The sequence below is a fragment of the Nematolebias whitei genome, chromosome 21 (assembly GCF_014905685.2).
Source record: "Nematolebias whitei isolate Nwh7 chromosome 21, NemWhi1, whole genome shotgun sequence".
NCBI classification, from domain to species: domain Eukaryota; kingdom Metazoa; phylum Chordata; class Actinopteri; order Cyprinodontiformes; family Rivulidae; genus Nematolebias; species Nematolebias whitei.
In genome coordinates, this window is record NC_056518.1 from 8767763 (window position 1) to 8780194 (window position 12432).

A 12432-nucleotide genomic window follows, 5' to 3' on the forward strand; every position below is an offset into this window, starting at 1 on the left:
TCCCTCCCTCCCTCCCTCCCTCCCTCCCTCCATCCATCCATCCATCACAGGGACACAGAGACAAACCATTCACTCTCTCACACCTAGAGACAACTTAGAGTTACCAGTCAGTCTAACATGCATGTTTTTGGTCTGTGGGAGGAAACTGGAGTACCTGGACAAAACCCACGCAGCACGGAGAGAACAACTGACACCACTAAAGGAAATATTTTTGCATTTTACCCTTCATAAGGCTCACTGGTCAAAGCCACCGGACAGTTTTCATCTTCCCTGAAGTTATTAACGAGCAACAAGAAGTAATGAAAGTCTCTTTTTCTCTTAGCTCTGAGGTCAAATTATCGTAAGCTTTATAACAAATGGCTCCTGTTGATATAAACACTTACCTTGTTTTGTATTTGAGAGAAATATCCCAGTGCTTCCTGCCCTTGGGGCTCTGGCAGCTTCAGTGCTTCACAGATTGCTGAAAGCTCTTGACAAATGGGACTCTCTTCTTCGTGTTTATCAGAGGTTTGCCTGCTCCTCACGATCTGTGCAGCCTGAAGCTCGGAGCTCAGAAATACTGAGAAAGGAGATATGTTTTAATTCCTAAATCTGGTACTGACCACGCAAGCAGTGACTGGATGAAGGAGAGTGACGACGTACAGACAAATCTGAGATGGTCTTTTGTGCTTGGAGCAGTGCACTGAAGAATTCCTGAAACAGCTTCTTCAAAAGGACAGTGCAGCTCCTTCAGCAAAGAGCTCATCTCCACCTGGAGGCTGCTCACGTCCTCTGGAAGAACACACAATAATGTGACACATAGTTCAACTGAGTAAAATGTTGTTATAGAGGAGCAAAAGTGGTGAGGAGTGGTGGCACAGAGGTTAGAGAAGCGAGCCTGTGAGCAGAAGGTTGTTGGTTTAAATCCCTCTGCCCATAACATCAAAATGTGGGTGGGAAAAGGTGACGCACCCACACCTGCCTCCACTAACATTTGCCCCACTCTGGGCCTTTGAGCAGGACCATCTGCTCCCCAGTGCCCCAGATAACAGCTCTGCTCCACACAGAGGGCTGTGGTAGCTCAGTGGTCTGTGGTTACGTGAGGAAGGGCATGTGGCATAAAAACAACTGTCAAACCATCAGGCAAGTTTGCTCGATGTGGCAACTTGTGAAGAAGTGAGCAACTGAAAGTGAAAATAATAATAATAACAATTTAATATTAAAAATAAAGAAAAAATAGAGCACCAAAATGGCCCTTAAGTAAAGATTAAAAGTAGTTAGAGAAGTAATAGGCACTGAGTCTTTGATTATATTACAGTTTTCATTAAAATACTTTACTCATTTCTTCTTATAAAATTGGTTAACTAAAAAAAAGAGAGCAGCTATTATTTGCTTTGCAGTAATTAAAAAATAAATCTTTAAACTCAGTCAAAAATCAACGCAAAGTTTGTTTCCAACAAACAGTTTAAATTAACAAATTTATTAAAAATTAAGACAAAAATATAAAGCTAAAAACTTGCACGTTTGGATGTAACTATAAGTGGTTATTAAATGATTAGATAAACTAATTTTCATATAAATACAAATAAAAGCATCTATTACAACATTCTTATAAGCTTTTCAAATAACAGCCTTGATTTATCAAAAATGGATCAACGAAGCTGTCAGATTGATAATGTATGGTGTGAGTTGTACAAATATTTCACAGGACGTATTTAAAGAAGACAGAGGTGTGTTTGATGGAGGCTGACCCGGTCCTGAGATGATGCTCTCCTCCAGATCACACAGAGGCTTCAGTCTGGATGCTAACCACCTGCACAGCTCCACGTACTCCGGGGAGGAGAGGCCTCCCTCTGCGGCCTTCAGCAGCGCCTTTTCCTCCACCAGAGAACCGTCATAGCTGCGGGCCGTGACACACAGGCATGGACAAAATATAAGCAGCTGTTAGAGCCTGAGGCTGGTCGTAAACACGCCGCTCTGGTTCCTGGCAACACTAGCTCGCGATCAGTGCTAACAAGACTTAGCTAATATGTCGCTGAAAATGTATAAACTTACCCGAGCTGCTCTAAAGAGTCCAAAATGTCACATTCCATAGTGAAGTTTTTAGGTTTTTTATTTACTAAAAAGTGGTGAAACTACAAAAATATGTGTCAACATGAGCTGTGTTTGCACCCATTCATTTCCACAACAAATAATACTGTGGCTCCTGGCGTTTCCGGTTAGGTGCATCAACCGGAGGGAAACGCTGTCGACAAATATTCGTTCCGCCAATTTAAAAAGTATAATAATAATATAATAATAATATCAATTAAAGTACTTTAACTTTGTTTAAATAAAACAAATGACTAAAAGGACTTGCAATGCAAATCCTTTTGAACATTTCTTCTTCATCTTCTTTCAGCTATTCCCTCTTCCACTACCCTCCTCCATCTCACTCTGTCCTCTGAATCCTCTGTCCTCAATGAGTGGGGTGGCTGTCTCAGAGTGGCCAGAGCAGTCGTCCTCCAATGCAAGAGTTGGTGGTTCGATTCCACCAGCACTCACATACCGAAGTGTCCCTGGGCAAGACACTGCCCCTCATTGCTTCTGATGTGTGTCCCATTGGTGGGTGTATGAATGTGATAAAGCACTGATTAATCTTTGTATAGATCTAGTAGAGAGCTGTATGAATGGGTAAATGAGGAACAGATTGCGTTGTAAAGAGCTTTGAGTAGCTTGAAATTTACCATTTATGTAATCTCCAACAGCTTTGCTTTGTAATTTTATTATTAAAATTACAAATAAATAAATACTTAACTTAATTAAAATTACTCATAATATTTTTGATGTTAATTGTATTATTTCAACAGCATCCTTCATTCATTAATTCAACCTTTATTTAGACAGATAAGTCACATTGAGCCTAGAAGACTCATTTACAAGAGAGATCTGTTTACACAGATAAAAAGTAGTGAAACCAGACATGTAGGAATTTGGAGGCAAAAGAAAATTCCTATCAGACTTTTTATTCTTGGCTGAGAAGAAAAACTCTGATATTAAAAAATGCCTCGCACAAACAAGCACATAGTGATGTAGACATTCTGCAGAGGGGGGAGACGACGAGAGCGGAAAGCATGTCCATAGACGCTCTCAAGGGCATTGTAATAGTTCTGATAAGGATGGAATAATCAGCCAGTGTCCTCCAGTGAGATCCATAAACATTCTCGAGGAATGGCCAAGAATAACGACTATGAGAATCCAAGAGGATTGAAATGATGACACAAAGTTTATTCAGCTGGTTTCATCTGGTTATCAGTTGGAAATTCCTCAGGGAGAGGGTGGTGAGTGTCAGATCACATGTTCTCCAGGCAAATTCAGATAAGATGGCCTTCAAGGCCAGCCAAGCGAGCCAAATTCAGATAAACGCACAGTTGTTTTGGGGACAGGCAGAACTTAATGATATCTACCTTGAGTTTGTGTTGGTCCACTCGGTTCCGAAATGTCCAAATTACATGGCCACACCGATGGAACGTGACTGAGTTAAATCCCCGAGATCTGATCCATTCTGCCCAAAGCATTTGAGTCTGGGTACTTGAGGCACGAACCAAGCCATCATAAAGGCAAGCAGCGTGATCGTGTCCAAATTTGCTGCAGACGACTTCCTTGACTGTAGATAAAACCAGCAACCAGCCAAATCCAAAAAGCAGGAACCAGTTCACTCTTTCAGGGATGAAGATGTTCACATCCTGGATAGAGAGGAATGATGGTTTGAGAGAGGAGTAAAGGAGGCCATCTTTGTGAAAAGAAATCATCCATCATTAAACAGGGGTGGAGGCCTCCGGGTTCAACTGTCCCCCTCTTACAATGCTGTGATTGCTAGTATCACTCAGCCCTCTGTGAACAGTAAACAGCCATCAGTGTGCTAATGATCCATTGTTAGGCTGATGGTCCTTCTTGACCATGTGATCAGCTGGTTTTGGTTGTCAGCAGCAAACTGGTTGATCCACTCTGAGACGGTGCTATTTAAGAGACTGAACTGAATACAGCACCTCAGACTGAGGAAGTCTCTCGGATGGAAGACGAAACGTTTCTACATTTTTTTGTTGTTTTGCTTTGTTTTGTTTTTGAATGTCCAGAGGACCAGATTGAACTTTTTTAGATTACATAATAAGCTTTTAAATTAAACAAGAAAGTTTAGCTAATATGTCTGCAACCTTTATAATCAAGTCCTTTCAGTTGCTTCACTGCTGAAAATGTCCTGAGCTGCAAAACATGCAATAACTTTAAACTGGTGGACAGTGGGTTACTTCCAGTACACGAATTGTTTATTACAATAAAACAATTTACAGTAAATTGACATGATTATTATATGCCTGTTAAGACACAAAAGTCCACATTCATAAAAAAGGGTAACTATTTTACAGAAAACTTTAATCAAATTTATGCACCAAACTATAAACAAGTCTTAGGCTTATGAATCATTTTATATTTGTGAATTATTAGAAATTTAACAATCTTACTCTGTACTCACAAATCATTTACATATTACTTCTAACCTACAAAGCTCTCAACAACCTAGCTCCATCTTATATTACAGATCTTGTTGTTCCATATTTTCCTAACAGAGCACTTCGCTCTCAGACTGCAGGTTTACTTGTGGTTCATAGAGTTTACAAAAACAGAATGGGAGGCAGATCCTTCAGTTATCAGGCTCCTCTCTTGTGGAACCAACTTCTAATCTCTGTCCGAGAGGCTGACACATTATCCAGTTTTAAAACTAGGCTTAAGACTTTCCTTTTTGATAAATCCTATAGTTAGGGTGGGTTTGGGTTTCCTGAGCTGTTCCTTAGTTATGCTGCTATAGGCTTAGACTGCTGGAAGACAAACTGACCACATTTCACTCTGCTGCTGTCTTTACTTACTCTGCTCAACCTGTTTTGTGTTTGTAATAATTTTTTCTATCCTTAACATGTGTTTTTTGTCTTTCAGGTACACCTGGACCTACACCTGGACCTACCATTCTGTGTTCGTCTGTCTCTCCTTCCTGTCCTCTCAACCAGCCGGTCAAAGCAGATGGTCTCTTGTCCTGAGCCTGGTTCTGCTGGAGGTTTCTTCCTGTTAAAAGGGAGTTTTTCTTTCCACTGTTGCCACTGTGCTTGCTCAGGATGGGAGACTGCAACGAAGCCAAGATTCAACTTGTCTGCTGGATTCCTTAGATAGAGAACTTTACTAATTGGCTTTTATGTGAATGTTCCTGTAAAGTGCCCTGAGACAACTTTGTTGTGATTTGGTGCTATATAAAAAAACTGAATTAAAAATATAAAAATTAAGCAAGTTTGTTGAATGTTTTATTCAAGCTGTAGTTTACTTGAACTTTGTTTTGATCAAAAAAGCAAGTTTTTACCTCCAACTCCAGTCCAAGCAGCGGTGCTCAGCTTGCCATAGTTTTGCTGAGCACCTTTAATTTTAAGTCTTTTAATCTATGACACATTTGTAAAACTGAACTTTTATTGGTCTTCTGGACAACTTATGTTAAATGTGTCAAAACATTAAGATTTCTGTTGATATCTGAGAAAAGTCAGACCATGTGGCTGGAAGTTGGATTAATGAAGTGGCAACAGGATTAATAAAATTCAAAATCTTACTTCTAACATACAAAGCTCTCAACAACCTAGATCCATCTTATTTGTTCCATATTTTCCCAACACTTCGCTCTCAGACTGCAGGTTTACCTGTGGTTCCTAGAGTTTCCAAAAGCAGAATGGGAGGAAGATCTTTCAGTTATCAGGCTCCTCTCTTGTGGAACCAACTTCCAGTTTCTGTCCGTGAGGATGACAGATTATCCAGTTTTAAGACTGGGATTAACTTTCCTTTTTGATAAATCCTATGGTTAGGGTTGGCTTGGGTTTCCTGAACTAGCCCTTAAATTATGCTGTTATAGGCTTAGACTGCTGGAGGACAAACTGACCACATTTCCTCACTCTGCTGCTGTCTTTACTTACTCTGCTCTACTCTGTATTTGTAATTATTTTTTCTATCTTAACATGTTTTTGTCTTTCAGCTACACCTGGATCTACATCTGGACCTGCCATTCTGTGTTCGTTTCTCCTTCCTGTCCTCTCAAACCAGCCGGTCGAAGCAGACGGCCGCTTGTCCCGAGCCTGGTTCTGCTGGAGGTTTCTTTGTGCTAAAAGGGAGTTTTTCCTTTCCACTGTCTCCGTTGTGCTTGCTCAGGATGAGACTGTGACGAAGCCAAGATTCAACACAATCTGCTGCTTCCTGATAGAGAACTTTTACTACCGGTAATTGGCTTTTTATGTATATGAATGTTTCCGTTCAGTGCCCTGAGAGACTTCTGTTGTGACTTGATGCTCTAGAAATAGAATTGATTAAAAACTACCAGCTAATCTGAACGATGTTTTACTTCTTAGGGGCATTTTCAGAAAAAAAAAACGGGGAAAGAAAAATGCAAACACTATCCTTTTTTTGTTCTTCAGAACAAAGTTGTTATTTTTGGTCAAAGCCACAAAGACCCACTGAAGAGGAGCTAAAGAGCTGCAGGACGCTGACCCTTAGATAAAATGTAACAAACCACAATAAAAAATGTAACAAAAAAACACACAAGGTGTGACTTAAGACTTTTGCACAGCCATGTGATTCTCCAAAACATAACGTAATTCAAGCGCACTTACTGCTCAGTACTCCTTTTTGCATCTGTACGGTTATTTTTAGTCATAAGCTTTTATTTTTATTGGATTATTCATTCATTCAACCTTTATTTAAACAGATAAATCACATTGGGCCTCGAAGACTCATTTACAAGTGAGACCTGTTTGGACAGACAAATTAAAGTCAGAAAATTGAACCACAGAAAATTTAAAACTCACCATTTTATTATGATAATGTTATTTGATATGTCAAATTACAAGTGTATGATGTAACATAAAAACAGTTACATAGGTATGCATATTTACATTATACATTTATGAAAAGTAACAAGCTACATCTGTATAAAGAAAATACATCTATGACATGAGTTATTGGAACTATCAATTTTATATCAGATACTTGGTATGAGAAGAAATACCTAGACGTGTAGAAACCAATAAAACCAGGATGAGAGGTTAAACCGTCAGATGGGAACTAAGATGAACGTGAGGCACTTTTTTGAGGTTGTCAGGATGTGAAAGCTGATGGCACTAAAAGAATCAACAGATGCACAGGAAAGGAAATCTGCACAAAGATATAAAAAAAAGAAAACGGGCAGTGTTTACAGAATAGTTAAGAGTAGTACCATTTATACTGCAAGTCTTAAAACACAAATGTCTTCCACTATTTAGAACTAATCACATAAATGTTACATCAAGAGCTGTAGGATGAAAAATAAAAAGCTCACACTTAGTATCAGTGCACCAAAAGCATCGGAGAATTGAAACAAAACCACTTCACTGCTGTGAAAAGTAATCCTTTAAAAAAAAAAATACACTGAACAGAAACAGGTTAATATAGCTTCTATTTTTTTAATCTACACAATAAGAATTTACACTTGTATGCATTCCCAAAGATATGCACGATTTCCAAAATCGAAAGAGAATAAAAGACTAGCAGCAAAGTGGTTAAAACTGAAGTCTTATATAATGCAGGTCAAAATATATATATTTATATATATATTAAAGCAGACAGACACATGTTGCATATATAATACAGTACATGACAGGAAGTTGCACTGCGCTGGTTAATGCAGGATGAGAAGTGTTATTTGGGCATTCTCTACACGTTTGTATAAATGCACGCTCTTTACGTTTGCTTCTCAGCCAGCAAGTTTTCATCTTCAAACCTCCGTTCAGTTTGCAATAATACGGGCCGACCCGATCGCAGTGGGAGAATCTGACAAGCAACCAAACGTTTGGTTACACACCAACCCCCCTCTCCCCGTACACACACACATACACGATTGTGAACACATAAACACACACACACACACACACACGGGTCATCACGCAGCAGAGCAATCAACTATTTAAACATGACGGCTGTTATATGTTGAGAATTAGGTTTAACAGTCATTCATAGCTGATTTTCTCTGTCAACAAAATAAAATTAGTGATTGTATCTAGCAGCTTTATACGTGTATTTATATATATATATTTATATTTAGTTATATATATCAAACTTTAGAAACGAGTGGACTGCCACTACCATGTTAGCATTATCCTTCCTTCTACCGTACAAAACTAGACAGACTCTATTAGAAGCTCAATAGTTAAATCTGTCACAAAGCCCTCTACTTTTCAATGTGAAATAATACTAAAAGGTGACGTATGTACAAAATGCTGTCATTTAGGAGCTACAGTATAGGCTGACAGCAAACATAAATACAGCTCTAGCTTTAAAATCTCAAAGAGAAAAAGCTGAGATTATTATTATTATTACGTACTTAAATATAGTGTTACATATTTACAAGGTTTAGTTTGGCACCAGGGGTTGGCCAACTGTGTCTGTAGCATTAAAGTGTCCTGTCCCATCACCAACTCAGACAGGACAACGTGTTAAGTTTGCATAGAAAGTAAAGGTGGTCAGCTTTGAACTGGGGAAGTGGGCCATGTTTGTTCAACTGACACCAGGTGGATTTGGATGATAAATCTGCAGCGAGTTAAACGGTTAGAAAGAGCTGAAAGGAGAAGGGAACTTCTTGTTTACTTTCTTTCTTGGTTAAAATAATAAATTAGGTTGACTAATGTTTGTATAAAATTTGAGGCTGTAGCATAAAGTCTGGAGGCAGTTCAACACCAACATATTCTTTTTTGTGTTCAATCACATGTAAAGGTTGGGGCTGACCAGAGGTGATGCAGGGGATGGACTTTGGATAAGAGTCACATAATTAACATCTCTCAGGGTTTCCTGACAATCACACATGGCTACCGCAGCCCCCAGTAATGGAACCCTTTCAGTTTTGGGCAGGATTAAGAAAGCTGCTTTAGCTGTGACAGAAAAACGAGGATGGTGTCCGTTCCATTAACTTCTTTTATCCATTTGCTTTAAACCAACGCGCTTTATGCCAAAGACTCGAAACCCTAATCCCACCATCAGAGGTGAAGCCTGACACAAAGCCAACGTGCAGATGAAGACACATGCACAGCACAAACCATTCTTAACAGCTCAGACAAGTGTCCGTGTTTGTACAACTTTGCATTCATTCTGGGGCTGATAAATAAAAACAATAGGAGTGGATTCACTTTTGAATAACAATGTGTTACTACATTTATACAGAATGAACAGTAAACAATAGAAAATAACAACAACAACAACAACAATAATGGTTGGAGAGGGTGCTGCAACCAAAGCTTGGAGAGCAGAGCTTTAAAGGTCGGGTTTCCCCCAGTCCCAATCAGCTGGTGAATTACTTCAACTCTCTACAAACTCATTCCAAAATCTGAAGGTTTCTCTGATTAAAGTTGTCATTTAACAAAGAAGCTCCGTGCCCCCCCCCCCCCCCGCCCTTCCCCCCACCATAACAAACTTGCTGGTTGAGCAACATTTCAACCTTTGATTCAAACTTAATTAGAAATGTGAGCAAGAAAGAAAAAGTAAATGTGAAGAGCAGTTAAAGGCGCTCAGTGAAACTAATGAAACTGCGTGTGCTTCATGACAGAAACGGGTCAGCAGGGTTCTGTTTGCAACTCTTCTCATGTCAAGAAAGGAAATCACTGTCTGGGAGAATTTTTGTCACATGTTTGTATCTGATTGTTCCCCTCCTCTCATGGATGTTTCATTTCAAATCTGATCAAAATGTCTGAATCCCGCCTGAAGAGCTTTTTATTTTTTCCCATAAAAATCTTTGTTTTAAATAAAAGATTATACTTTTTTATAAAATAAATTTTGGCTTTACATCCATTACGAACATCTCCCAAAACTTAAAATGACACTGAACGTGTGGGACAACATGCCACAGAATTTTCAGAAACACCTTGAATCAGGAGGGGAGAGCATTTAGTGCATTTTCTCTGGTCATTACATCGTCAGCCAACGCTGAAGCCGTGAAGGAAAGGCCACTGTTACCCAACTGTCACAAAAAAAGCAAGAACACATCCCTTTTAGTATTTTCAAACCGCAAGTACTTCTGTCCTCAATACAGTTGTAGCTTTGTTTTCTTTTTTGTCATTTAGTTGTCACTATCTGTACAAAATATATTTTTCCTTCATAAAGTTACACATCGTGGCCTGGCTTTGTCAATGTATGAGTGAATGTGAGCTGTGTGTGTGTGTGTGTGTGTGTGTGTGTGTGTGTACAGGTGTAACATCTTCAAGTCTGTTAATCATGGTGTCTCGTCCTCCTCGTCACCACAGATTAAGCTCCTGCGTTTAACTTGATGCTCAGAGCTCCCAAAAAGCATATAGTTTGTTCTCCACTGCTGCTTGTCGGCGACAAACACAAACTGAAATCTCCAAAAGCCCTCAGAGCTGGGGATCAACAACACATCACCCCTTCTGAGAGAAAGGAATGAAAAAAGGATGCCGGCTAATAATTTTCCGCTTTTATCCACTGCCTTTGTTAGCAAGCTTTAAGGGTGTCCCTGTGTCCGGTGTGGGGTCATCCCGCTGCCTTGTGCTTGCCCCCACAGCAATGGCAGGCCTCGCCACAGTGGTGGCAGGCGCGCAGAGGCAGGTAGCAGCACATGCAGGGTGCGATGAAGGACAGCGCCATCAGGGCCAGCCAGCGCAGGCAGAACTGCTCGTCAGACGTGTCGCACGAACAGGGGTCTGAGTAGTCCCCCTCTGAGTCGGACATACAGTGGTACAGCATGCTCTCGGCGCAGAGCATGCAGCTGACTTTGTAGATGCACTGCTTGATTGGGTCAGGGGCGTCCTGGCACTGCCCCCGCCAGTTGTCTTCATGGTTGAACATTTCTCGACAGTAAATGCAACGCGAACGCTCGCCATCCTCTCTTCGCCGACGGCCCTTCTTCGACTTCAGAAGGGGGGACGGCTGAGTCTTAATGGCCGTGTCTTTGCCCAGCCCCAGCCCCATCCCTGTTCCAATGCCCATCCCGGGGCCAGAGTGAGAGTCTCCACCGGGGCCATCAGGAAAGAGGTACTCAAACTTCTTACTGTCCAGTTTGTTAAAGGGGGTTGGGAAGTCCATGTCGTCATGGTCGACATCGCGTCTGCTCATGACTGGGTGGCGGTAGTCCTCGTAGCCTCGGACGTCTTTACGTGGGTTGATGCGAACGATCTCCTCTTCATCCACACGAAAACTGACACGACGAGTCGACTTAAAGAAAACCAGCCAAGAGGACAAATTCATTAACGCCTTTATTGCAAACAAGACTTTAGATTTTAGAAGCAATTATAAATGCACACCTGTGGAGGCAGGTAGCGACGGGTGTCATCAAAGAGCTGGGTGCGGATGTAGTAGCCCCGGAATGGCTCAGTGGAGACATTACTCAGAGGAGAGAAGGGCTCTTTCATGGGAGAACAGATGGATGGAGGCTCGACGCACACCTGCAGAAACACAATCACCACCGTGAATAAAACTGTTTTGATATTTGAAGTCAGCATTTTAGTTTTCCATTCTTTTTTTAAACTTTTGTTATGTTTCTGCTGAGATCACATCAGTCTTTGCATTTGCCTATTTGACAAGCAATAACAGGAAGTGTGATTCATGGTTATTTTGTTCTACATTGCAGCATCTCGGTGGCATTTTAAAAAATGTGGAGATTCTGATAATCAAATGAATGTACAGACAAACTTTAGCTCTGCTAATTAAAAAAGGGGTAAAATAATTTAATAACATACACATGGCAGCCTAAACACTTGACATTCACATTGTACATTATCATTTCACTGTCAGAAGTCAGTTTTTATCACTCCAACAGCTTCGACTCGTGTGTCAGCTGTGTGCATGTGTGTTTGTTTCACTTTAACCACCAGGGGGCGTCCTGCGCCCACGCTTTGCCAAATGATGCGTTGAGTGGGATGACTCAAGGCCCTTCTGTTATAAGAACTCAGAGTTCCCATCAGGCTCACATGTGCTCCCACAAACACACAGAAACAAACACTGATGCACACACATGCATGCATAAAAAAACCCTGTCAAACAACGAAGAGATAAACATTCTCAAACTGCACCAACTGATCTCAGGAGGAAAAACTCACTGTTGAAGCAGGTCGAGGTGTCTATAAATAGCATGTAAAGAATGATTCTTAGAAGTAGAACCATTTCTGACGATCTACAGAGATTAAGTTATTTAGTGCAACACCCAGGGGCTTATGACAACAACATTTTATGATTAAAGCACACAGCTGACATGCTGCAGAGCAGAAAGGATAATCTAATAACATGAAGCACAGTAGTTTTCATGCAATCATCTATAATTTGCACCTATTCCTATTTTAAACAAACAGATATCCTCCCATAACTCAGACCCAGTAGTATTCATTGGCTAGCTGTCCTTCTTTTCCCACACACATCCCG

At 40.5% G+C, this 12432-nt stretch overlaps 2 protein-coding genes across 2 annotated transcripts in view; both read right to left on the bottom strand.

Annotated features, from left to right (window-relative positions):
• The window catches only part of fam98b (family with sequence similarity 98 member B), a 5799-nt gene extending 3596 nt beyond the window's left edge, over window positions 1–2203 (bottom strand). The window contains exons 1-4 of the mRNA XM_037694932.1: window positions 2035–2203; window positions 1731–1879; window positions 643–771; window positions 384–559 (exon numbers count right to left, since the gene is read on the bottom strand). Coding sequence (XP_037550860.1) covers window positions 384–559; window positions 643–771; window positions 1731–1879; window positions 2035–2072 — 492 coding nt within the window. The 5' untranslated portion in view covers window positions 2073–2203. The remainder of the gene's footprint in view (window positions 1–383; window positions 560–642; window positions 772–1730; window positions 1880–2034) is intronic.
• Window positions 2204–9589: 7386 nt separating this feature from the next.
• The window catches only part of spred1 (sprouty related EVH1 domain containing 1), a 37313-nt gene continuing 34470 nt past the window's right edge, over window positions 9590–12432 (bottom strand). Inside the window, exons 5-6 of the mRNA XM_037694930.1 lie at window positions 11319–11459; window positions 9590–11229 (exon numbers count right to left, since the gene is read on the bottom strand). Of these exons, the coding sequence (XP_037550858.1) occupies window positions 10549–11229; window positions 11319–11459 (822 nt within the window). The 3' untranslated portion in view covers window positions 9590–10548. The remainder of the gene's footprint in view (window positions 11230–11318; window positions 11460–12432) is intronic.